Source organism: Manihot esculenta, chromosome 6 (genome assembly GCF_001659605.2).
Source record: "Manihot esculenta cultivar AM560-2 chromosome 6, M.esculenta_v8, whole genome shotgun sequence".
In the NCBI taxonomy this organism is placed as follows: Eukaryota; Viridiplantae; Streptophyta; class Magnoliopsida; order Malpighiales; family Euphorbiaceae; genus Manihot; species Manihot esculenta.
Window position 1 is genome coordinate 18,798,522 of NC_035166.2, and position 27,902 is coordinate 18,826,423.

The following is a 27,902-nucleotide window of genomic DNA, read 5'->3' on the forward strand; positions in this document are numbered from 1 at the left end:
ATTAAAAAATAAAAAATAATTTTATTATTATTTAATATTTTAATATAATTAACTTTTTATTTAAATATAATTATAAATTATGAGAAAAATTTTCAATTGTAATTTTTATAAATTAATTTTGAAATTTGCTAAAAAATTTAATAGAAATACTTAAATTAATGAAATATAATTAGATTAATTTTAAAATTAAGATTATTAAAATACTACGTCAAAATATTAGAAAATTATTAAAATAATAAATTTATATTTTTAAGTAAAATTTAAAGTAACAAGTTAAATTTAATTAGTGAAAATTAAAAATATTATGAAAAAATTAAAAATAAATTTATTATTATTTTATATTTCATTTTAATTAATTTTTATTTGAATATATTTATAAAATACGATAAGTTTATTAATCATAATCTTTATACTCTATAAATATCATGAAATAATAAAAATATTTAAATTAGTCATAGATTCATTTGATAATTATAAAATTATTTTTTATTTTAATTAGGTAAAAAATAATATAATATATTTTTATTATCTAAATTTCTTTGCTTTTATTTATTAAATAGAATCTTAATTTCTCTTTTTTTAAGAAATATATAGTTTAATAAGAATAAATTTTATTATTAATTTATATTAATTTACTATTAATAAAATTAATAATAATCATTCTGTTAATAATAATGTTAAATATTGAAATTTTATAAAAAATTTATATTTTTATAAATTCAATTGTTAATTATTCTGTTAATAATAATGTTAAATACTTAAAATTTATACAAAAATTTATATTTTTATAAATTCAATTCTTAATATTATTCTAATTAATATTAAATAAAAGTTAAATTATTTTAATAATAATTCTAATCACACCAAAAACTATATTATAATTTATAATTTAAAATTTAAATCATCTTATCATCTAAATTTAATAAGCAATACTAATTAATTTAAATTATTTTATATATTTGAATAAAATTAATAAAATTTTATTTTATATATATATATATATATATACAAGTTAAAGAAAATGAAATGATTAAATTATTAAAATTACTCATAATAATTTAAAATTATTATAATAAAATTAATTTCAATTAAAAATTAATATAATTATACTATTTAGAATTGAAAAAATTTAAAACTATTATTTATATATTTAAATTCTAATTTTACTATATTTTTATATAAAATCATATAAAAAATAAGTTATATAAAAATTAAAATTATATTGTTGACCGGTATTAAAATAAGTATAAAAATATGCAATGCAAAGTTAGTTATATAATAAATACCCAATACCCTTCAATGCACAAATTTATGATATAGATTTTTTAATTTAATATTTCAATTATAATTATTTTTAATGTTTTAATTTTATTTGCTTTTTAAATAATATTAAATTCTTTTATTAATATAATTATTATTTAAAATTTTATTAATATTTTATTTACTTATATGATAATAATATATTAATGGTTAATTATTCTGTCCACATGTCTAATATTTTTTAGATTAAATATGATTTATCATGAACATAAAAATTTTGATATAAATATTTAATATAAAAAATTTTTAGATTAAATATGAACATAAAATATGATTCAATATCATGAAAATAGATTTTTTTAGATTAAATATGATTTATCATGAACATAAAAATTTTGATATGAATATTTAAAATGAAATACTCATTGCTAGGCATGATACTAATAATATTTTCATTTGGATATATTCTGAAATTTATTTTGGCTTTTTAAATAATAATAATAATTAGTAATATTATTAAATTGATTCTTATGTAAACCTTTTCTAATTAACTGTGTTAAATTATAATACTTTTTAATTCAATAAAATTACAAGATTGAACTGTTTTAAAATTTAATTTATTGATTTAATAAATTATTTTAAAATTAATTAATAATATTCTTATAATTAGTATTGAAATATTTTTTTCATTTCAAAAACTTGTTTCATGTTTAAATTATTGGAACTTTATTTTTTATGAAATTTTTTAAAAATTATTATTTTTATATGTGAAAATAAATATTTTTAATATATTTGTTGATATATTATTTTTAAATATTAAATTATATAGTTCCATGCGTTGGATTCTAGAAATATAAAAGAAAAATATAAAAATATATTATTTTTTTATATTTATTAAATTTAAAATTTAAATTTATTAAAATTTTTATTTATTTATAGAGATCGACTGGTAGATTTTTAATTTGTAAATTACATTTTGTTGATTGGATTTTTTGAAAGAGTATAGATATATATAAATGAAATTATAGAGATATGTGTCGAATCCTAAAAAAAATAGTTCAATTCGTCGTTACATTTTCAATAGAAATATCTTTAATTTTTTTATAAAATTAAATTTTAAAAATAAAAATATTAAATTCTAAAGATATAAAAATAAATATATTAATTATACCGTATAAATTAATTTTTCCTTTTAACAAAGTTTTTAAAGGAGTAAAAATCAACTAATAAATAAAAAGCAGACTAAGTCACTTATCATCCTATGTTTCATAAACAAAAAAAATATACTATCATCCAAGGCGGTTTGCCTTGGATTGAACCTTCGCCTACCCTAATCTCCCTCTCAAAAACAGAAAACCATCACCTCGTGCTTCTGTGAGAAGGGCTTCTCCAAAATCCAGTTGCATAAAAGCGGTACCACATCTCTTTCTCTAGTTCATCAGCCCCAGTATCGCTCTCACCACCATCGTGGATACCAACACCGGCTTTTTGTTTCTCCATCAATTCCTCTTTGCATGAATCTTTACTCACAGTGTGAACCAACAAACTATCATGCTTTCTTTTCCGATGTCGTTTCCTTGCCTTCCTGCAAAGACAAGCCGGCATTTTGTAAATTGTTAACACCAAGAAATTCATCAGCGCACATGGACAGCAGCAACACACTGCCACACACTCTGCAGTGGTTCCTCCTGCAACCTCTCCACACCGCTTTATTATACTTTTATCTCCCCTGTTCTCTCCCTTAGTTTTCGTGTTCGACATTTTTGTTGTCGTCTCGGATGGTTTCTCTGCTAATGGAGACCGAGTCTTGCTGTTTGGAGACAACGATCTTATCAACTCCTGGCGAGTCATATTGAGTGAACTCGAATGAGGAAAACTTTTGGAGAAACAAAGAGAACAAAAGAAATTAGGAAATGGATTTCTGTAATTCCTCAAGATTTTCCGAGAAAAGAGTTCCCCAATTCAACATTGTGATGTTGGTGACCAGAAATTAGATGACAAAAGGATAACCTAGAAGTTAAAATGGATGCAAGAGAATTGAAATATAAGGGAACAAAATCAGATGGCTAGCGACTTTTAAGCCAAGAAAATCGAAAATATTTGTATGGATAAAATTTTATATAAATTTGCAAAGATTTTATTAGTAAAGGCAAGGGAGAAAGCAAGGAGATTCTGTTTGCTTTCCTGTTTTTAGTAGGAATATATTTTTTGACAAAAAAAATATTTAATTTATTTTTGAATTTATTAAATACTATTTTTATAAAAAAAAAAAGGTTTTATAAATTACATTTCCAGCGAATAAATTAAAATTAGACTCCCAGTATGAGAAAGTAAGTTAAAATTAGCACGTTTCAATTCTCACTTTTTCATCTTGTCCATGTAAAATTAAAATAAGTAGATTTTTTTAAAAAAATTAACATAAATATAAACTATGCGCTAATAATATAAAGGAGATTTATAATTTAATTTTTGAATATTATTATTATTAACAAGTCAGTCTCTATATTTTCAAAAATCTATTAAAACATTTTTATCTTTTCTCTTTGTCAATAAAATAGTCATTCTGTCTATTTCTGCCGTTAAAAATATAATAAAAGACCAAATTACCTTCCTTGTTTTCCTCCTCCTCCTTCTTCTTCTTCTTTATCATCGGTTCTTCCTCTTCTTCTTCTTCTTTTTCTTCTTCTTCTCTGATTCTACTTCAATTTTTCTTTTTATTCTCCTTCTTTAAGGAGAAGGAGGAGGTGATTCTTCTTCTTTTTCTTTTTCTTCTTCTTCATCATCATCATATTCTTCTCCTCCTCCTTCTTCTTCTTCTTCTTCTTCTTCTTCTTCTTCTTCTTCTTCTTCTTCTTCTTTTCTTTTTTGAAGAGGAGGAGGAGGAGGGACTATTTCGTCGACGGAAAAAAACGATAAGAATATTTTAATAGATGTGAGAAAAGATATGGACTATTTCGTTGTCGGAAAGAAACAATAAAGACGTTTTAATAGATATGAGAAAAAATAAGGACGTTTTAATAGACTTTTGAAAATGTAGGGAGGAACTATTTCGTTAACGGAAACAAACGATGAAGAGAGACTATTTTATTGACGGAAAAAAATGATAAGGACGTTTTAATGGATATAAGAAAAGATAGGGACTATTTCATTGATGGAAAGAAACGATAATGACGTTTCAATAGATATGAAGAAAGATAAGAACGTTTTAATAGATTTTTAAAAATGTAGGGACTGACTTGTTAATAATAGCAATATCCAAGGACTAAATAAGATATTTTATTTGAGGGCAAAATTGAATTTTAAAAATTTTCTCTCTCATCTCTCATTTTTTTTATTTATTTTTAATGGAAAAAATGACAGAATGACTATTTTGTTAACAGAAATAAAAGATAAGAACGTTTTAATAGGTTTCTGAAAATGCAGGAACTGACTGGTTAATAATGACAATACCTAGGGATTAAATTGTAAATCTCCCATAATATAATTAAAATAAAATAAAAATCTAAGCTAACACTTCTAAGTTCTGATTGACTAAAATTAGGGCTGTAAATGAGCCAAGCTATTCGTGAGCTACTCGAGACTCGACTCGATAAAAACTCGACCGAGTTCGGCTCGTTTTTTAAACGAGCCAAGCTCGAGCTCAATTTTGAGGGTCGTCACTTAAACGAGCTGAGCTTGAGCTCTATAGTATTCGGCTCGTTAAGACTCGCGAGTTGGCTCGTTTTTAGGCTCGCGAGCTGGCTCGTTGAGAAGGCTCGCGAGCAGGCTCGTTGAGAAGGTTCACGAGCAGGCTCGTTAAATATGCTCGTGAGTAATATTGTTTAAATAAATTGGTGAACTAATTCGTTAAATAAATTTATGAACAAGTTCATATATTATTAAAAAAATAAAAATAACTATAAAGTTATAAAATTTAAACTATTATAAATACTTGAAAATTACAAATAATTAAGATTAATTATTATAATTAATATTCTTTAAAATTAAATTATAAAAATCTTTTGTATATAATTATTATAATAAGATTCCATAAAATTAATGTATAATCACAAATAATTAATATTAATTATTATAATAAGTATTCTTTAAAATTATAGTACTACATAATAAATTGAGTTGTAAAAATTATATACATTTTAAAATTGAAGTATAATTATAAAAAAAATTTTATATATAATTAAGCATACAATATAAAAGATGATAATAATTATCAAAATATATTAATAATAATTAATTAAGGTTATATGAATGTTGAAGTTGAAATTCAAGTTAACTAATTGAACAAGTATGAAGATGATTATGAAGATAATTAAATTATATTAGCTTGTTTCAACTGTTGGAAGTTGGAATCAACTTTATTCGTTTGATATTAAACTTTGTGTGTAATCTAATTTTATTATGTTGTTGAATTTATATTTATTTGTGTTATTTTAGTTATAAATTGTGTTACGTAATTTTTTTTATGTACACTCTCTTTTTTTATATTATTTAAATTAATGATGATTAAAAACTGATTAAAGTGTAATTATTAATTCGAGCTCGAACCTGAACTTGAGCTCAAACCAAACTTTTTAATTTTGAGTTCGGTCTCGAGCTTTTTTAACGAGTTTCTTAATCGAACTTTCCGAGTTCGAGCTCGAGTTTTATTAACGAGCTTCTTAATCGAGCTTTTCGAGTTCGAGCTCGAATTAGGCTCGTTATTAAATCGAACGAGTTTTTCACGAGTCGAGCTCGAATCGAGCTCGATTATAATATTTAATTCTCGAGCCGAGCTCGAATCAAATATTAGAGCTCGAGTCGAACTCGAGCTCGAGCTCGAACTTCCAAACTTTTTTAATAAACGAGCTTGAATTTTACAAAACTCGGCTCGATTACACCCCTAACTAAAATAAATATCCTTCCATTTAGGATATCTGGAAAAAAAATACGCAATATAACAGAGAGCAATCATCAAAGCTAATGGACAAAGGAAGAAGAAAGTATTAATCAATTGATAAATATTACAATTTTTTTCATCAAATTAACCAACCAATTAATGGCTTGTGTGTTGTTTTATTTACCAAACTGTATTTTGTGATGATCTTACAATATTACCGTTGAACTTATGTTCTAATTCTTATTTTGAAACTAATAAATAATTTATATATTTTTAATTAATTTTAAAAGTATTTATGTTAGTTAGTAGTATCCTAATTTAAATAAATAGAACGGTCTCAAATTTAAGAATGAAAAAGATTAAAAATGTAATTTGTAGTTTATGTATTGTAAATTTTAATTAATTAATGGTATTGGCTTAAGTTTATATTTTAAAACTCTAAAACTTATAAATATAATTTTTTTTAAGAAAATATTTTTTAAAGGATTTAAATGAAATTTAACAAATGGAGCATTTTTTTTAGATATCTGTCTATTCAATGAGAGATTTCAAATTAAAAGTTATAACAATTTAAATTCAAATGGGAGGAATGTTGGAAGTGTATAGTTTAAGTTTTTGCTATATATCTTTTTGAGGGACCAAAATGAAATTTTATAAATAAATTGATTTTGAAATTATTTTTCAGCAAAGTAAAAGAACTTAAAATATAGGCTATAAAATTTAAATAGATTAAAAAATTAGAATTTTATAGTTTAAATTATGATTTTTCAAAAGTTTCATGAGGAAATTTTATATCTGTACATAGAACTTTAGGTGTGTAATTTTGTGCTGACTAAAGTCTATTTTTAAAGGGATTTTGATTTTATCTCCAAAAGATGCGGGCTCCCGAATTTTAACTTTGGATTGCCAAAAACTGAATTTTTCTGTACATGAAATAAATAACTCTATTTATATTTAATGGACTCCAATAGTCATATAGTCATATATATGTTACTGTTTTTCATTTGAAAAAAAATATATAATAATTATTTAAATATATTGAGATTCAAGTTTACTTTGAGTCACGATATTAATTACTTAAACTAATTACTGTTAATAAATCCTCTAAGCCTGTTCATGGAACATTTATGCATTAAAAGCCAATTTCATCCTAGAGGACATGGAACATATTTTAGGTATCCCACTCAATTTGTTTTCAAAAGAGGATAAATTGATAGGACACTTGGATAAAGAATCCTACTGGTTAAAGACTGCCTATAAGCTAGCATGCCAACTCAAACTAGCAGATCACTCATCCCAAAATGGAAATCCGAGTCCTTCATCACAACAGCAGACGGCTAAGTTCTGAAATTCTTTTTGGAAGTTGAATATGGGGAGTAAGATAAAATTTTTTTTCTTTAAAACCTTAGCATTGAGAAACTCCTCAACAAGACTAATTTAAAACGACGTCCATATTGGATTCACGGAGTGCGGTTTTTGCGGTATAATAGAAATTTTCCATCACTTATTTTTTGTTTGTCCACATGCAGTTGCAGTATGGCTAAATTCACCACTCAATCTTCGCTCCTCCTTTCTATTGAGTCACAACATGATAGACGGTTGATCGTCCTTTATGCTCATCCTCACTATCTCGTTCGGATGGAAACAACCTTATCCAATTAGCTGGTTTCTAATCATACTCTAATTTTTTTGGAGCGAGGCACAATTTTTCATGTTTTCTTTTAATAAAAGGTCTGTTAGGATGGGAAAAATCCCAAATATGATTCATATAATTTACATAAGAAATTAAATGATGTAGAAAAAGCAAAAAATTGCAAGAATTAATAATATCTATTCCAATTTCATGATTCAGAAAACTAAAGAATTAATTACAATTCTATATCCATCAAACTGAAAGGGCATTTCAAGACAAGAAAAGCATTAAAGATTTGTAGTAATTGATATTAGAGAGAGATAACATTAGACATTGAAATCTCAGTATAATCAATTTCATTCTGTGAATTCATACCAATCTTGCTAAGTCTAAGCAGACTCCCAGTTGCCAAAATCGCCTTTGGATTAACGTCATGCAAAGACCTTGCATATAAACTTCTAATAGCTGCACATGTTGCATCCCAAAGTTCCTTATCTTTTTGAGGACCCAGAAGACAATGACCTAATATTCTCAATGCAGGCTGCAGGAGCTCCCATGGAAGTGGAATTCTCCTCTCCTTCTTCCCCTTCTCCTCACCACCTCCACCTCCATCTCCAGCTTCACCTTCGATCTCCTTGTACATATCACCGTCTTGACCAGCCCATACCTCACAAAACTTGCAGAAGTCTATTTTAGATCCCACAGGAATCAAAGATATCTTGCTAAAATATAATTCCAACGCAACCCCAACAATTCTTGCCCTCCTTGTTGATCTCACTGTCCCATGAGGCTCCAAGCTTGGCGATATCACTGCTAGATTTAGATCAGTTGAGTTGTTCCTTGAAGACTCCTTAGTTTCGTGATATACACTGGAAATTGACAAATCAGGAATGTTCACCGTTATAGCTTGACCATTCCTGGATGTGGTTTCATGGGCATAGAGAGCCAGCAAAACAGCCTCAAACCCAGCTAAGGGTTTCCTTAGAGGGACGCGAGAGAGGTAGAGGCCGGCGATAATGGGAAGGAAACGGAGAACTACAAGTTGGAGTTGAGGGCTGGTGGATTGAAACGTATCATAAAACCATCGGCAGAGGTTGTTGTCTCCAGCACCAGAGTCTGGGTGGCGGAGGAGAGAGGAGATTTGCGAGGAGACATGAGGATCATGGAGGAGAGAGAAGGCAGGGTCTTGAGAGGAGATGAGAGAGGGGGGGATTGTAGTAAAGGAAGAAAGCGATTGGATGGCTGATTGAATTTTTTCCGAGTAATCTGTTAATGAGGATTGGGAGGGTTTATGGGAAGGGACGGTAGAGGTGGCGGTTGAGGCTTCAGAGGCAAAGCTGTCTTGCGACATTGGATTGTTATGAAAGGTAGCATGAATTAGAACATCAGGAAGAGGAAGCCATGAGTAGAAAAGTTACAAAATAGAAGACGAGGAGAGAATTCAGGAGGAAAAATAGGATCAATTGTTTTACTTGTGAATTTAAAATTATATAATTAAGTTATTGAATTACTGTTAATAATAAAACAAATTATTTTTAGAATTCAATATGAAATGAAATTAGATATAAATATTGTAAATTTTATTAAATTAAAAATATAATAAAATATAATTTGATAATATATTTTTAATTATAGAGTTTACATAATTATAATGTAATAATAAATAATAACCATGGTTAATGACATAATATTATGAATCAAAATTTAAAATTATAGGGATGAATCGTTAATAAAACTAAATTTTAGGAATTAAATTTAAAAATATAAGTATTAAATTATAAATTTCACTAAACTAAGTATTCATTGTAATTTATTAATAATATTTAACTATGTTAAAGCAAAAATCACATTTTATTCATAGGCAGAAGTGAATTCTTTTATCACACATTAAAATCATATGAGCTTTCTAAAAAAAATGTCAGTATCTTTTTATAATTTTACTTAATATATGTGTTTTATTATTATTATTATTATTATTATTACTACTCCAATTAAATATTATTGTTTAAAAAATAAAATAAACAAATAAAATCGAACATGTCAATTAAAATGCTTTTTATTAGAATTTATGCCATTTTAAAATTTAAAAATATATACATTCCGAACAAAAGCATTTAAGTGGACACATGTCATTTATATAGAGATTCTGATCAGGAATAGAATTTGTCAATCATCATATCAGAAACAACGAAGGTGAAATATTTGAAATAAGAAGGAAATCTAAATCACTATAGAAGCGGTAGCAACACTCATCTTCTTCCAACTGACAAATATATCAAAACACATTTCATTTGGGTTTTTAAACCTGAGCAGACTTGAAATCACAAACATAAATTTAGTATAATCAAAAGTATGAACAGTGAAACTGCCCAAAAGGCTCTCTTAGTTCCATGTTTTCTGTAAAATCAGTTCCACTCCCTACATGGACATGGATAGTTATGCTCCTTCATTTCTTCTGCTCCTTCCTCTATTCCAAAACCTTTTTGCCATAAAATTCAAGTATAGCTATGGTTAGTATTAATATTTCTCAAAGAGAAGAATCTGAACTATCTACACTTTTCCACTCCCACACAACTTTGCAATTTTCTGCCCAATTTTCCTTCTTTAGAATACCATCTTCTTGAAGTAGGCTCTTCCTCATAAAGACAGCAATCTGAGAAGCAAACCCTGGTTCTACATCGGCTGAGCCGCCGACCCCACTGAAGTCAACACTATAATTGTGCTTCTTGGCTAATTCAGTTGCCCAGTTATTGAACTGCTCTCTAGTCCACTCAAACTTGTGGTCATGGTTGCGAAATCTGCAAGACTGTGATTCAGTTTTCTCATCTGGATCTTCTTCTGGGTTTGTGAGACTTGATCTTTGGAGAATCACATTATATTCATAGTTTGGAGTGGAAACAATAAGAATCTTTGGACGAAAATAATTTAATGCAACATCACCAAACATACAGGCCTGGTCCTCCTCCATGTGCTCAATTACCTATGATTTCTCAAAAAATCAGGTGCAGAAACAAGCAGAGTTAAGGGAGAACATGAATGAGACTGTTAAATCAGTTGTAACTTGTTTAATGACAGAAACATGAATCCTGTAGTAAACTGCATTGGCAGTTTAGAGCAGACAGAGCTGATTGATATTTGTTCACAAAAATCTTGCTGTTTATATATACAGAGACATGCAAAAGTCTTAGTTTTCCACTTTCAAGTATTCCTATTATTAGTCATGTCCTCCGTTTTTGCTTTACACCTGTCTTGTCCACGTGTGGAAAATTACAAGTTTGTCGTATCTATGCAAACCAAACTCATGCTCGCATTTATTATTTAGCCAGAGGAGATCATGCACACAAGTTATAATGATTATTCACTAGTGCAGAAGCATGGCTCTGAAACTATCATGGGTATTATAGAAAGTTAATATTTATTATTTATCATAGAAAGTTAATATTTATTATTTATTACAATACAAATTACTAACATATTTATATATGAAAGACTGTGTTTAGAAAGGAAAGAAAATTAAATTTAGGATCATGCAATCCCTAAAATTATGAGACTAACACATTTATCAATATTTACTTCCTTAATTAATATATTTACTTCCTATGACCTATAAAACTCCCCCTCAAGTTAGAGTATAGATGTTAATCACGCCCAACTTGTTATATATATAATCAATTCGAGTCTCATTTAGAGTCTTAGTGAAGATATCTCCTAATTGTTCTCCGGTTCAAATATGTCCTGTTGAGATTATATTTTGTTGAACCTTCTCACGAACAAAGTGAGAGTTAATCTCGATGTGTTTAGTCCTCTCGTGAATACTGAATTGGAGGCAATGTGGATAGCTGCTTGATTATTACACTACAACTTAGTAGGCAGCGAATTTGTAAACCCAACCTCTTCCAACAGTTGACGCACCCACAAGACTTCACGTACGGCTTGTGCCATACGGCTTGTGCCATGGTTCGATATTCAGATTCAGCACTAGAACAAGAGACCACATTTTGCTTCTTACTTTTCCATGAGACCAAATTACTTCCCACAAAAACACAATATCCAGTGGTCGACCTCCTATCAACCTTCAAGTTTGCCCAATCAGCATCAGAAAAACATTCAATATTTGAGTGCCCATGGTTACCATAGAATAGATCTCATCCTGGAGCCCCTTTCAAGTAGCAAAGAATCTTTCTCAGCGCATCCCACTGAGCAATAGTAAGAGAGGACATAAACTGAATTACCACACTCACTGAATATGCAATATCAGGACGAGTCACCATCAAATAATTCAGCTTGCCAATTAATCTTCTATACATTTTAGAATCTGCAAAAGGCTCACTGTCTTATGTGGTAAGTTGAAGATTAGGGGTCATTAGTGCACTATAAGGCTTAACACCCAATTTTCTTCTGCCAACAAATCAAGAACATATTTTCTTTGAGATAAGGAAATGCCTTTCTTACACCGCATAACTTCGATGCCCAAAAAAATAATTCAAGGAGCCCAAATTCTTTGTATAAAACTGTGTTTTGAGAAATTTTTTTAGAGATGTAATGCCAGCAACGTCACTTCCTGTGATAACAGTATCATCCACATATACTACAAGCATAATTACTCCATTATCAAAATTTCTATAAAACACTGAGTGATCACACTTATTCATCTTCATTCCAAACTGTTGGACCACCTCACTAAACCTACCAAATCATGCTCAAGAACTCTGTTTCAAGTCATAGAGGGATTTTCAAAGTCTACAAACCTTGCCAAACTGTTGGACCACCTCACTAAACCTGCCAAACCATGCCCGAGAACTCTGTTTCAAGCCATAGAGGGATTTTCGAAGTCTACAAACTTTTCCTAACTTCCCCTGAGCAACAAAACTAGGTGGTTTCTCAATATAAACCTCCTCCTAAAGGTCACCATGAAAAAAAGCATTTTTAATATCCAGTTAATGCAAAGGCCAATCATGTGTAATTGCCAAGGAAATAAACAATCGAACAGATGCGAGCTTGGCAACTAGAGAGAATGTATTAAAATAGTCAACGCCACAAGTTTGAGCATAACCTTTGGCTATTAAACAGGCCTTGAGACGAGCAACAGATCCATCAGGGTTTACTTTCACTGCAAACACCCATTTACATCCAATAGCCCGCTTTCCTAGAGGCAAGGACATCAACTCCCAAGTACCATTAGTGTTTAGGGCTATTATTTTCTCTTTCATTGCAGCACGCCAACCAAAATGGAATAAGGTCTCGATAACAATTTTGGAGATTGAAATAGAATCTAAAGCAGTGGCAAAACAACGAGAAAAAGATGATAATTGACCATAAGAGACAAAAGACGAAATGGGATGAGTGCAAGTACATTTACCTTTGCGAAGAGCAATGGACAAATCCAAATCAGACGTTGAAGGATCGGTGGGAGAAGGATTTGTTGACAAAGATGCTAGTAGCGGAGCGGAGTCAGAATTCTCTAAGCGTCTAGAATAAACATGATAAATAGGAGGGCGACCTGGCACATGAGCGGAAGGTGCAGAAAGAGTCTGAGGAGACAAAGATCAAATAGTGCATAACAAGAGGTCATCTTCCTCCCCTGGGTGTCATAAACAGATGATGGTAAAAAGAACGGAGTGGACTCAAAGAATGATACATCAGCAGACACAACAGTAGATACAGCATAAGTCCAAAAACATTTAGGTACTTTCATTTAGAATAAGAGGGTTCTAGCTACTTCAAGAAGATGTTGAATTTTTTTTTCGGCAACTCCATTCTGTGAAGGAGTGTCAACACAAAAAGATTGATGAAGAATCCAATAAGATTGAAATTCCCCAGAAAGATACTCTTTAGCATTATCACTTTGCAAAATTCGAAGGGAAATATTGAATTGAGTTTGAATTTCAGCATAAAAAGCACAAAAGATAGAAAATAATTTTGAACGATTCTTCATTAAAAATAACCAAATAGTGCGAGAAAAATCATCAACAAAAGTAACAAAGTACTTAAAGCCAGACTTAGACACGATAGGATAAAGACTCCAAACATCTTAATGGACTAATTCAAAAGGAGACGAAGCCCGTTTATTGACTCAAGACGCTGTAGATAAACGATGATATTTGGCAAATTGACAAGACTCACAATCTAAAACAGATAGAATGAAACTGTAGACATAACTTCTTTAAAGCCGAGAAAGAAGGATGCCCCAAATGACAATGAACATCAAAAGGCGTTAACCTGGTGGAACATGTAAGAGATCTAGATAGTTATTAATCTAAGACGTAAAGACCCTTTGACTCACGCCCTCTACCAATAATCTATTTCGTCGAAAGATCCTAAAAAACACAATAATAAGGAAAGAATGAGATACAACAATTCAGTGCACGAGTGAGTTTACTAACGGAAAGCAAATTAAAGGAGAACTTAGGAAGACATAACACAGAGGATACAGAAAGAGAAGGGATTAAGTTGATATGTCCAGAATCCATGACAGAAGATTTAGTACCATCATCAAGGGTAATATAAGAACACGATGCATGAGACTTAAGATTGAACAAAAGGGTAGAATTACCTGACATATATATGAACGGTAGCACCAAAATCAATAACCCATTTGGAGGATGAAGACACAAGACATGCAGTAGAGTTACCTGACTCGGCAATTGCAGTGATAGAGGAGTCTGAAGATTTCAGAGATGCCTGGTACTGGGTGAATTGTGTATACTCATCTGCAGATATCAAAATTCCCTGATCAGAAGAGGCCTCAACTGCCATATGCGCCATTTGTAAGCGTTGATTCTTATTTTGAAGTTTCAGGCATGTCTTCTTTGTATGTCCAGGTTCACGGCAGTAATAACAAATGATTCCACCGGAGTCAGAGGTAGGAACTGCTTCCCCAGGACGCTGAGATCCTCTACCACCATTAAAACCTCTCATGTGCCCACCTCTGTTATTTTGTCTGCCACTATCATTGCGACTAACAAGAGCACCTCTATTATTTTGTCTGCCACTATCATTGCGACTAACAAGAGCACTAGTGGTGTGTGACGGAATTGGAGACTCCGTATGGAACACCCTAGTGAAAACATCATGTAACAATGATAATTTAGAGTCAGAAAGAATTTGAGATTTAGCTGTTTCAAACTCTGGAGGGAATCCTGCAAAAAAGCTCACAACAGTCATTTGCTCTCGTTGAGCTTGTTGAGTTTTCACATCTGTACTAAAAGGCATCAAGACATTAAGTTCCTCGTACACTCTTTTAAAATTCATAAAATAGGAGGTCAGAGTTCTATCATTTTTCTCAGCTCGATAAAATGTCTTACACACATCATAAATACGAGAAATATTCCCTTCGCCAGAATATAAAAACTCCAAATAATCCATTAATTCTTTAATAAATTCACAGTGATTAATAAGATTGATTACCTCACTATGAAAAGAATTTCGGATCTGCAAAAGTAATCGAGTATCATCCTTCATCCAATCTCTCCTAATTTCATCAATTGGAGGATCCTTGGTAAGATGATCATCCATTCGGATACTTCGTACATAAATACGGATAGTCTTACTCCAATCTAGAAAATTAGATTCATTCAATTTGTGTTTCGTGATTTTAATCATCATAGAAATCACCTCAGCTACAGTGTTTTTAACTTCAGCCATGAGAACAACCAACTCAAAACAATAGTAACAAAAGAAACACAGAATCAAAAAACAGGACGTGAATAATACCCGACGTGAACAGTACCAAAAACGCCTCCACCCAATCCCCAAACGGCAAACGAACCATAGATCTAACAAGGGGACTGTGAGGCGACTCCGGCGAGGGTGACCGGAGCAGCAACGGATAGAACGGCGTCAGAACCTTGTCGCGGCGCGTGAAGAGCACTCGCCGACGATGTCCGACTCTTCAAGGCAACTTCGCCGGTGCTCCGACATCCTTCTTAGGTGGGCGATGAGAGACATATGTTACCCTAGATCGGTAACATAAAAGAACAGGAGCCCTAAGTCTCCAAAAAGAATTTTAAAACTCAATTTCTACAGGAATGGCTCTGATACAATGTAGAAAGGTAATATTTGTTATCTATTACAATAGAGATTACAACATATTTATACATGAGAGACCGTATCTAAAAAGTAAAGAAAATCAAGCCTATGATTATACAATCTCTAAGATTAAAGGACTAAGACATCTATCAATATTTACTTCCTATATTAACATATTTACTTCTTATGTTATATCAATGAAATATGCTGAATTTGAGATTCATGGTTACCTCAATAAGTGGAAAGCACCCAATGAAATAAACATTGATCAAGACATTGGCTGAATGTAAGCATATCATATGAGAGAATAATACACTACCTCTAAGCAAGTGCCTATATCAAATCCACATAATCGTGAGTCAAAATCTGTGATTGAACCATCATAAATAACAGCAGATTTGATGCCTGTATCTGATTTCATGCTTAGTTTTGAATGAAGTATCTGTAAAATAACAGTATCCATGGCTCAAAGCTAACTCCAATGTGAAGCAAATAAACAAAAGGGAAAAAAATAATAAAAACTTGGTAATGATCCAGACCTTTGCTGCTCGGCTAAGACTCTTTTGTGATATGTCAATACCAACAATTTTTTCCAAAGAAGTTGGGTAATCCAATAAAGAGTCCAATAAACTTCCAGATCCACAGCCAAAGTCAACCTGTAGCACAGAGACACAGCATAGAGAGATGAGAACAAAGGACTAAGGGCAATAACGATGAAGCAGAAAACGTAAGAAGGGGGATCAGAATTACTAAAGTGGTAGCACAAGATTTCTTGATATGTTGCACAGCATATTCCAGCCGTTGTTTTGAAAGTGGAGGGCTAAAAAGAGCCTGCTCCATTCTTTCTTCTGGGGGTTCTGTCACACACAAGAAGGTTACAGCATAATCCAAGCAGCAGGTTTCTGCAAGAACAAAAAGCTCAGTTAGACGTCTGAACAATTTAAGCAATAAACTCCTATGAATCAAATTTTCATTTTTAAAAATCTCACCTTAAAGTAGAACCCAATAAAAAGTTTCATTAATAACATGTTCCATGTTCCATTTTGGGTATACCCTTTATAAAATAGGACTAAGTTGTTCAATCACCCTTTTGGTTACATCAGAATATAAGAATTGTAGCAGGTATCAATCCATCTACCTCCCTTATCTAGAACCTCGGATAATATTAGGATCCCCAAGATAAAACCTAACATCAGGATTCCACTTGGTAATGACCATAAGTTCTAATTTGAATAAGCAAATTCTTGACTCAATCATTGAACTAGATAAATCATTCATTTACTGATGTTTTGAGGTCCATTATTAAAGGGTAGGCTCAACGAGTATTTTGGTAAATTTAATCTGGTTTGTCTCTCCCTTACTTCCTTTATTCCTTTTTCCTTTTGTCCTTTAGTGATGTGTAACCACCGTTCTGCGTATGTACCCTCCTGTCACAATCACGCTGGCCGTATGTACGTACGTACTGTGTTCTTTCCCATCGTCATGCGACCATTTAATTTCATCTAACGCCATGTGGACATAATCCTGGGCATCACAAGGTTTGTTGTCTCACAGGGCCAGAGGGATAAACATGGTTAGGCCTCCCATACATATGTATTGGGTCTCAGTAAAGTTAAGGCCTGACATTTCCAACACGGGCTCAACCAGGACTGGGGTTTACAGCACCCGGTTATCATCAAGTGCTCCCTTTACCTGCTCATTAATTATTCCATGATTAATGAGGGGGTAAATCCTAAAATTCCAATTATTACTGCATGGCTCTAGGAGAGTTCTTATCAAAACGTCTTCTCTTCGCCTTTACCCATTTCAAACTTATGCTCTTGCTTTTACTTGTTGTTTTGCCTCTTGCGGTGCTTCTATCATCTTGCCCTTTCTCTTCTCTGTAATTCCTGTCTTTCTAATCTGAGTTACGTCCTACTCTTCTCATGGCTTCTGCTAGGATTCCTACTATTGTGGGTATGGTGTCTTCTATCACCTCTTCTTCCTTTTCTCACTATTTTTCCAGTAACTACTCTGACACTACCATCTATAGAATTAGGGCTCTCTTACCTAACGAGCAGATCGTTCTCCCTTACCCACCACCAGCGAGTTTGATAGACGCCCAGTAAGGGCGTAACTTGGTCTTTTTATTCAAGTAGCGCCGATTTCAGACTGACCTTCTCTTTTACCCTTTTTTTATTAAGGTCTTCCGTCATTTTAGGGTGTCTCCTTGAATGTTGTCTCCCAATTCTACCTTGTGCATGTGTTGTTTCGAGTCCGTTTGCCTGTGCTAGATTTTGCACTTTCTTTCACCTCGTTAGATCTACCCATGGGTTCTATTACTTTTATTCTCAGGCCGAGCTATCCACATTTCCTGGGTATAAGGATTCGATAAAAGGTTGGATAGAGAATTTTGTAGTTATTGAACTAAAAGAGAGCTCAGGAATTAATTGGGATATAGACCTCTCCCGGAGAGAGGTCTCTCAGGGCTGTAAGGACCTCCCTAGGTTAAGCTTAGTGGACCAAATTTGCCTTCTCCGACTGACTTATGTAAAAAAGAAATATAATATCGAGAAGTGCGTGTTTATGTCTAACCTACAAGACTACCGGGAAGCTGGTATTCTTTTATAGTTTTCTTTCTTTTTATGTTTTCCTTTCATTGTTTCGAGCTCTAACTGAATTGTATTTCCTTTTCAGCTTCTATTGTATCAATGGGCACTATCAAGCTTCCCAAGAATTTCACTTTGTTCTGAGAGAGCATGCTTTCAAGGCCAACAAATCCATAACTAAGGTGACCCGAGAGGTTTTCCAGACCGCAGACCTTGCATCTGCAACTCACCGCTTTGCCCCTGCGCCCTCCTTGGCTTTGGTGTCTATGACAAAGGGCTCTCACTCCGCAGCGTCTAGAATGTTGGTTCTCACTAAAGCATAGGCTCCTGCCAAGACTCCTCCTGCTCCCAAGGAAACTCCAAAAGAGCCCATCACGCAGTCGACTGAGAGCAGCTCGGAAGAGGGCATTGGGACTGCTCCTTTGGACGTTCCACCTGTCCAAGTTGTGGGAGCTGTCGTGATTGGTGGTGGGGCTGCCAAGCATGCCCGGACTTCAGAACCTGCAACCGAGGGCAAAGCTGCTAGGCGCACCCGGACCTCGGTACCTGCTGAGGCAGCCCCTTCTCCCCCAGTTGACAAAGGGAAAAAGGCAATGGAGCACCAGTCATCTGCCCCAGACAATGAGTTATTGAACACCGCCGAGGTGACTACTGAATCCACGCCAGCCTCTATGGCTAAAATGTTGTGCGAGATGATGTTCAAGAGGGAGGGGAGTCCCGGATGCTTCTGATTCCCACTTCCTGGCCCTTGTCAGCCATTTCGCTTGCTCCACCAAGCAACAGGCGATCTTCAGCTCACGCTCCATGGAGGACCTTGGGGACAGTTTGAGGGAAATGTTTCTCATAGTAAGTTATCTGCCCTCTTAAGAATATTTTTAATCTTTTAGCTTTTTTAATCTCACTTTTGCTTTTTTGTGACAGGCTTTTGGAGTGTTCATGGAAATCGACACCCGAAACCAGTCTTTCTAGAGCTCAGTGGAACAACGTATTGCTGAGGAATGCAGGGACAAGAATATAGCTGCCACTGGTGAGGCCCGCAGGCCCACTATCGAGTTCAACGGGCAAATCGAGGACCTCACCAAGCAGCTGGAGGAGATGAGGAAGGAGGTCACCAGGGCTTCCCAACGAGCTTCTGCAGCGGAGTCTCAGCGAGATGAAGCCTTTGCACAACTGTCCGCATTGGAGGAGACCCACCATCAATGCGATGAGGCAAGGGTCTAGCGCGACGAGGCTTTGGCTCGTGCTGCTGTCCTCCAGCAAAAGCTCAACAAATGTATGGAGGAACTGAGGGGCATAACTTCGACGATGGAGGAGTCCTGACTTCAGCAGCAATAACTCCGCCAAGAGGTCTCTGCCTTGGAGGAGGTCTACTTCGTTGCTGAGGGATACTCCGGTTGTAGAGGACAGGGTCCAGCAGGCCTGTGAGTAGCAATTGCAGGAGTATAAGGACTCTTCAGAATTGAAGGAGAAGATCCAGCAGGTCTGTAAGCGCGATTGGAGGAGCATAAGGCCTCGGCAGAGCTAAAGGAGAGGATATACAAAGAGGCCTTTCGCAAGTTCGCTTTTCAGGCTTCAACCATGGCCTTAAAGCAGCTCGGGATGCCCCCTCCACTCTGTTGGCTTACCTACGAGCCCCCGAACTCAATTCTGACGATGAGGAGGTCTGCTACGGAGAGGACGACAACCCCTTGCCCAAGAACCCTCCTCCTTTGCCTTTTGGACTATAGAGGGAGAATTCTATAAATAATGATCCTATAAACAATCTAGTCAGTTTTGTAATTCCATGAATGTCTTATAGTTCAAGATATGCTCCCGGAGATTTTCTGTCCCGTCATAAGCTACCATAGTTGGCATCATGAACTTCTTTTGGATGATTTCTTGTTGAACCCTTCTCACAAATGGTGATGAGGTCGACAATAGGGGACTATTATTGTCTCGTACTCCTACTTTGTCAAGTAGTTGCACTTTCAATCTTTCTAGCTTTTTATCTATATCCATGTCTTCCCTTCTAAGCCTTCTAAGCCTCTTCTCCAAGCAGTAGTTTCTTTCTACCTTTTCACTCTCTGACCTTTCTGCTCGCTCAGAGGAGTAACTCTCAGCCCCATCATTCTCAATAAACTCTCTCATTGCCCTGCTTCTTGCTCTGGCTATCGGCTCGTTTCTCCAACTGGCCTCTCTATCTCCGTCATCTATTCTCTTACTGTTCTGCTGAGAGGTTCGATAGTTTAATGTGAGTTGGAGCTCATTGACGTTGCGCCCCTCGGCTACAGGTGGTACGTTCAACGGAGTGTTGAACCCTCTCTATTGCAATATCGGGCCTAGCCACTGGGCAATGCTCTGTAACTAGAGAGCCATACTTTGCAGCTTTTGGTCAAACAAAGTAGTTCGAGGCATGATTCCAATTGAGCTCAGAGACAGGTTAAACAATATAGGTGGCTGGTTTAATGGCGCAGTTGAGCTAGAGAATGGGAACTATGGTCCTTCCTGAGTTGAACTCAAATCGTTTGAGGTATTACCAGTATGGTTTTCGCCGTGGTTGGCCATGTAGATCTCATTAATGAGGATGAGAACTCCAGTGATGAAAAGATCTTCTTCATTCCCATAGACAACGCCAATTGATATTCTGAGATCCAGTAAAGAGTAGGCTGGAGTGTCTAGAGCCCAATTATCATCATTTACCATTTCCTTGAAACAACCAATTCAACAGGAATCCACTGTTATTTGACTAATTCAAAAGCAGATTAATCTCAATTAAACTCTGAGACTAACAAAGCACTACACTGGTAAAAGTTCCAAAGATGTTTAATAATCTTACTTTATTAAAAAAGAAAAAAAAAAGAGTGACTTCTAGTTCTACACTGGTAAAAGTTCCCCAGAAGGTTGATTTAAGCAACAGGTCTAATCAATTAATAAAAAATACAAAATCCAATGAGAAATCTGTTAGTGGATTTGAGCTTGTTTCCATGGAAATGCTTCCAAAGCCTTAATAATTTTTTTTTTTTTTTTAAAAGAAATAAGGAAAGAAAGAACCATGCTTAAGCTACTAGCTGAATGAGTATACTATAATGGAAACTGTTTTGACCATTTATGTGATAGCCACTGTGACTGTTATATCCATGATCCAAAAGATCTTGTTATGTAACGAAGTTCAGCTAAAATGGTGCTCTAATATACCATGACATAACCCATTTTTAATTCCATGAGTTTGGTAAAATTCTAAAAACTACAGAAACGTTAATCATGCATGTTCCAATTCCTAATTAAACTTTGGTTATTATGGAGACATAAGAAAGTACTAGGAAATTACCCAGAAAACAGCAAGGAGTTTTCAACCAAAAGTGAGCAACAATTCAAATCTCCAAAGTGGAATTAAATTTAAAAAAAAAAAAAAAAAAAAAACTAAGTGAGCAACTTTTGTATTAATTGAATCATTGCAATGTAAATCAGCATATCAATTTCCAAACAAAAACTTTCATGCTGATAATAATAAATAATTCCTGTTAGGTCATAGTCCCAACGTAACATTTAACTATGTTTTGATTTAGGCGCATGAAGGAGAGCACCCATTTAATATGAAATCCAGATTCTTGAAGAAATTCATCAATTACATTCAGTGAGTATAATCCATTTTGTAATTCATAGACACATAATGGGAATGAAGGTGGGACAACTTACGTGATGTTAACAACGAAGTAATCCTCCCAGAATCATCAGCTGCGGCTAAAATATACTCACAAGAGGGCAAGTCCATGCTGAAAAAAGCAGACTGACCAACAGACATCTGTGAGAGAACTGATTCAAGAGGGGAAATCACAGCCCCCGTCCCCAACTCAAACTCAAACTCATCATTTCTCTCAACAAGCTCTTTCACATGTTTGCCTTCTGTCACCAGAAATATAGAATAACTGATGCATAACAATGATCCATTTGATGGAAAGACACCCGAATCTAAACCTTCTATCTTCAAAGAGCAAACGTCTTGTCCTGATGAAGTGCATGGCAGATCCACAGTTCTAATTTCTGGTAATTTTCTTCCTGTCACCCTGTGCTGAAGGTTATGAACAGACGGACACAACAGAAACTCTTTAAAGAAGTTTTCAGGATAAAATTGGATGTTAAGGGGATGGGCCAAATAACTTAGCTGTTCCACAGGCATGCTAAGGTCCTTAAAATACTCATTCAACCAAGAAAGAAGTTTCAGAGAAGCATTATGGATAGCATCATTTGCCTTCTTATAAATTTGCATGGGTAAACACTCTATGATCAAATCCTGACATTTGGAAAATATTTTTACTTTGCATCTAAACATGCTTGCAGATTCCACCAACTCTTGATCGCCAGTAGAAATAGCTCTTCCATTAGCATATTCTGTCTCCAGTTCAACTCCGTCTGCGTCACTCACCTCATTGTGTGATCTTGACAAGGATGAATCTTTGAAAGGTAGACTTACAGAGGAGAAAACAGGTTCAGAAAGCCGATGCTGCCGGCAGAATGAGCATAGGATTTCCCTTGGCAAAGAACCCCTCCAATTTGATTTTGTGGTGTACACTGAAGGCAGTTCTGCTGCAAGTATTGCTTCTCTAGACAATTTGTAACTTCCACTAGGCATCTTGCTTATAAGCATCCTATAGAAACCCCTAAATACAATTAAACTTCGGAAGGTTGAAAGTTCAAATCAAATGAACACTGCAAAGGAGCTAAACAATTGAGCAATTCCAGACACCAAATTTACAAGCCATCACAATCATATAAGAGAGAATTGGTTAAAAAAAACTAGAGTATTCCCCAATGATTTCTTTAAAATGGTGAAAAGATGCACACACGTACTCCAAACTATAAGAGGTCTCAAAAATGAATAGAACTGCATCACTACAACTAATAAAATGGTTGAACTCTTAAATAACAGACTGCATCATAATCAATAAAATAGCAAAAAGAAGGCATTTAACTAGCTGTGAGAAAAATAAAATCAATAAGGAAAAGAAATCAGAAAGAAGACTCAAAACAAAAATATCATTTGCTGCATAAAACATATGACAATAAATTTATGCACTAAAAAAGAACCTTTTCAACCTCAAAATTATCCTTTAATGACAGTATAAAAACATGAATCAAGCATTACCCCATTGAAAGAGGACTAAATGCATACTTGCACACTTGTACTTTAACACTTTTGCCTATTAAATAACTCAACTTTAATCGTGACCTAATAAACACCTAAATTTTAAAAAAATATTATTTTTAAACACAACTTTACCAAATCTATGATTTTAAAGTTATGTTTAAAAGTAATTTTTTAAATCTATGATTAAATCTATGGTTTTAAAGTTGTATTTAAAAGTTTTCAAATCCGAGGTTTTAAAGTTGTGTTTAAAAGTAATTCTTAAAAAAGTTTAAGTGTTTAAAATATATATTTTTAAAAGTTTAGGTGTTTATTAGGTCACAATTAAAGTTGAGATGTCTAATAGGCAAAAATGTTGAAGTACAAGTGTGCAAATATATATTTAGCCTTGAAAGAGTATATAAGATGTTAATCATAAGGTTTGAGTAGCATAGTGGAGAGAAGACCATATAGGAGCAAAGACTAAAAATTGAAGACATCAGGAGAGACCTGTAATATGATTGCAGGGATATATCTTCATGGAAAAGCTCTTTAGACCGCCATGTGTAACCAACTGACGCCATAATAGCATCACCATATATACTTTGACTGCACAAATAACTTGCCCTTACATTCAAATGTCCTTCCAAATTTACAAGCTCTGCTGACACATCTAACATAGATGATTCAGGTGCAACAAAGTATAATCTTGTCTCAGAGGAAGCTTTGCCAATAGTCCTGGAAAAAAATTCCAAAAACAGCAAAGACTGTTCTGACAAGTTCACTTTGTGCAAAAGACACACTTCTCCAAATTAGAATCACACATACCTTGAAAGCACAACCTTGTTTGCATCTGTCACACCAAGTTTTTGTGCCATAGCATCCAGGTAATATTTATCTGACAAAATATTAAGACTCACAGGTTGAACAGTTCTATCCACAGAAACTGGAATATGTACAGCTTCGACCATTATGTTGTGCGGCGAATCAGACTTCTGGATATCTGATAACTTTCTGATCTCTGAAGGGTATGGATTTAGTTTCTGGATTGAAAGCTTCCCCTTGGAGGTAACAACAATCCCAGACAGTCTTGCAGCTGTCCTCATGACAAATGACAAAGCCAAGAAAGGATTTAATTCCACCTTAGGATTAAGTAATTTACACAAATTACTTAATTTTGCATCACAGACAGCAACAACAGAAGCTGGAATAGAACCACAGAGTTCACCATCTCTCTGCAAAGTGGCTCTAAGGTGACCACTCAATGGGTGAAGAGATTGAAGAAACTGTACAAATTACAGAAAATAAAGCACAAGAAGTCAGAATGACATAAACTTAATCAAGTATAAAAGAAAAGACAAATTATGTCATGTAAAAACTAAATTTCGCATGAAATTGTAGCATATTTACACATAATTTGAACAGTTCACAAGTCAAGAAAGAATATTAACAAATATCTCTGCGTCATTGCACTTAAGTGAGAATTGAGTGGTTTAAAAAAAATAAAATAAATTTACAAGTGGCCCAAAAACAATGTGTAAGAAGGCAGAAAAACAAAAGAGTCACAAAGTTTTCAATTATACAATCACATATCAAAAGTTTCAATCCACACGTATAGCACTTATGAAAATTATATAGAATAAACCATAAAAAACAAGGGCTCCGTTTCTGCATAATTTATCAGTGAGCCCCATTTCCCAACAGAAAGTCTGCAATAAAATGTTAACTACAGAAAAGCTATAGTACAAATAAATATATGCCTAATGCCAACAAGTGGCAAAGAATAAATGTGCTTTGTGAGTTCTTGTTTTATAATGTCAATGGGTACTTTCTGAACACAATAGCCTACAATCTTGAGTAAACTCAGGGAATGGAACTGAAACAAATCAATTTAATCAAGCGTCTTCATTAATTCAACAAGAAACAGAAACATTGAATCACAGAAAAATGAGACAAGCGATGAAAGGAGACACTCACGCAATGATATGGAGAGAATGTTAGGTCATTCATCGTCGACACATTACTAATGGAGTTAGGATAACATTGTTGTTTATTTAAGATATGCTCTTTCTATTAATGGATAACTCATAAGTACACCTTTCTTTTTTTTCTGGAAATGTAACCCATTGCAAGCTTTTTATGGTTCTTATAGTTGCTGTTTATTATTTAACTAATTTATGTATTTGTTTTCTTAACAAAAAATTAAGGGATAGCAGGAAGCAAGCTGTTTAGACAAACACCAACCTCATTTGAGAAAAGATATGTCATTCGTTCAATTAAAGCATCCCATGGTTCAAGCTCAGTTGGATTATCACCAGCAGGATTGATGCCTAGCTGCACCAGAAATAGATAAATAAATGACAAAACTGGAGAAATAAAAGTAATTGTATGCATTGTACGTTACACTTAATCAAACAACTACACCAAGCAATTACTGGCACCCAAACATAAAAATAAAATAACCAACCAAGGAAAAGCTCACAATCCCATAACACTAGCATCAGATGGGGGGGGGGGGGAGAAAACTTCAGCGAGATTGAAAAAAAAAAAAAGAAAAGAAAAAGGATTTGCTATATCCATATGAAATTTGGTAGCAAGCTTGCTCTCTACATTAGTAACACTATAGCTAAAACACAAGGCAACAGCAGCAGCTGGCATGGCAATGATAAGGAAGATGAATCCCACCTTTTTTAAAGCCATCTCTGCAGCACATTGCTCAGCATCCTTCTTCTTTTTAAAGGTGTCTGACACGACAAAAAGTTCAGGAAGTTCTAAGCTGCAGCGATAAAGAGAGGGGCCCTTCTGTGGGATTGCCAAGCCTGGGCATCCATTCTGAGTAGATTCCTGCACTTCCTCCAATTTATAGCATGCTTTGGTACCAAACTTCTGGTATATAATAGCTTTAGGTGTAAGATTTGTCTTTCTCACTATGACTGTTGAGCATCCTCGAGTTTCCATCAATAACCTCACAGAGTTTTAATGAGTTTATGAATAGCAAAAATGCTAACTTATCTGCTGCACGTACTGAAATTCAAACCAAAGACAACTAAAATCATAAGCTGTTACAAGCAATGGGTGATCAAAAGTTTTAAGAACTTCAAAAACTACATTAAAGTAGTCAACATTGCAATAACCTTTCCTTGTGTAGAAGTTAGGTGCCCAAATATTTATATGGATAACCTAGGACCTATATGGCTACACCGGGCTCACTCCACCTTCTCATCATTAAGGTCAAAACCAAGGGCACACAGCACAAACTCATTAACAATAATATTTGTCTATATCTTGTTCTTCAGTGAAACCTGTGCAATTTGAATACAAAAATCCAATGTTTGAATACATTAATGACAGTTGAACTTGTCCTACAAGTTAATTCTACATATTATCCCGATACCAATGTCTTTAGCATATTTACCTTCTTGTTCTTAAGTTCATCAAAATGATCCGTAATTTATTAAGAATATTTTATTCCAGCAACAAAGCATACAAAAGTAATAAAACTGAGACTAATTACAAAACCAAAATTAATCACATTGAGCCATACCATATCTGTAAAATTTAATGACAAAATGGAAAATTCTAAAACTCCTAATATGATATATCCTTTTTCCCCCAAGTTCTACTGTTCTAGTGCATACAGATGTGGGGAGGAGAGTTGCACAAAAATATAATACACACAAACACACACAAAGAAAATATACAAATTACATTTGTACATATATCCACTACCAAGATACAACACACACAACATACACGTATATACATATAAAATGAACAAATAAATAAAAGGAATTTCAGTTAATCAAAGTAAAAAAAATAAACAATAAATTAAGTAATTGAAACCAAGATTTTTTATATGATTAAAAGAAGGGATAAAATCACCTTTCGACATAAACAAAAAAAAAATTAAAAAGAAAACAAACAAACAAACAAACCCATGGTCTCCAAATAGCTGTACAAGAAGCAAACTTCACATTTCACGAACATTTCGTCTGTGTGTAAAAATATTTATGCATGTATATATACGTGTGTTTCGCAAACAGTTGCAAAAGGTTTCAAGAAAAATAGAAGCAACGAATGAAGCAAACTAAAAATGGTTAAGTACAAGAAATTAAGAAGGAAAAAAGCGAAAAAATTTGAAAACCCAAAGGGAAAAACAAAATTCTGAGAGAGATTTTCAAGAATTGCGAAGAACCCACCCGGAAATTCAAAAGATTTTGAATAAAACGCAAAGAATAATCATTGAGACAGAAGAACGAGAGAGAGATGGAGACAAAGAGAAATAATCTCACCTCTGTAAACTGAGTAATGTGAAGATTTGGTTTTGGCAGGCTTTATTAGAGCTCCCAGTCCAGTCTTCTTGTGAACTGTGGTGACTGTTTGGCGTGAGTGAGAGGGAGAGGAATGGGGAGGGAA

The 27,902-nt window shown here is 33.6% G+C and overlaps 3 protein-coding genes across 5 annotated transcripts; all 3 read right to left on the reverse strand.

Moving 5' to 3' along the window:
* Positions 1–2,619: 2,619 nt before the first annotated feature.
* LOC110617891 lies at positions 2,620–3,111 on the reverse strand. Its single transcript, XM_021760895.1, has one exon. The coding sequence runs from the start codon at positions 3,109–3,111 to the stop codon at positions 2,620–2,622; it is 492 nt and encodes a 163-aa protein (XP_021616587.1).
* A 4,836-nt stretch (positions 3,112–7,947) lies between these two features.
* On the reverse strand, positions 7,948–9,235 carry LOC110618252. Its single transcript, XM_021761388.2, has one exon. The coding sequence runs from the start codon at positions 9,118–9,120 to the stop codon at positions 8,080–8,082; it is 1,041 nt and encodes a 346-aa protein (XP_021617080.1). The 5' UTR covers positions 9,121–9,235; the 3' UTR covers positions 7,948–8,079.
* Positions 9,236–9,990: 755 nt separating this feature from the next.
* Positions 9,991–27,902, reverse strand: LOC110617394 (small RNA 2'-O-methyltransferase). Of its 3 annotated transcripts, XM_021760135.2 has the most exons (10): positions 27,779–27,902; positions 26,172–26,510; positions 25,731–25,820; positions 24,315–24,772; positions 23,997–24,224; positions 22,061–23,010; positions 16,548–16,699; positions 16,337–16,453; positions 16,117–16,239; positions 9,991–10,749 (listed from the first exon to the last, which is right to left on the reverse strand). In XM_021760135.2, exons 2-10 carry the CDS (start codon positions 26,442–26,444, stop codon positions 10,297–10,299), a joined length of 2,844 nt encoding a protein of 947 aa, XP_021615827.1. In that variant the 5' UTR covers positions 26,445–26,510; positions 27,779–27,902; the 3' UTR covers positions 9,991–10,296. The 3 variants fall into 3 exon arrangements, with proteins under 3 accessions (XP_021615827.1, XP_043813280.1, XP_021615829.1); XM_043957345.1 differs by lacking the exon at positions 16,117–16,239; XM_021760137.2 differs by lacking the exon at positions 27,779–27,902 and having other exon boundaries at positions 25,731–25,816; positions 26,172–26,489.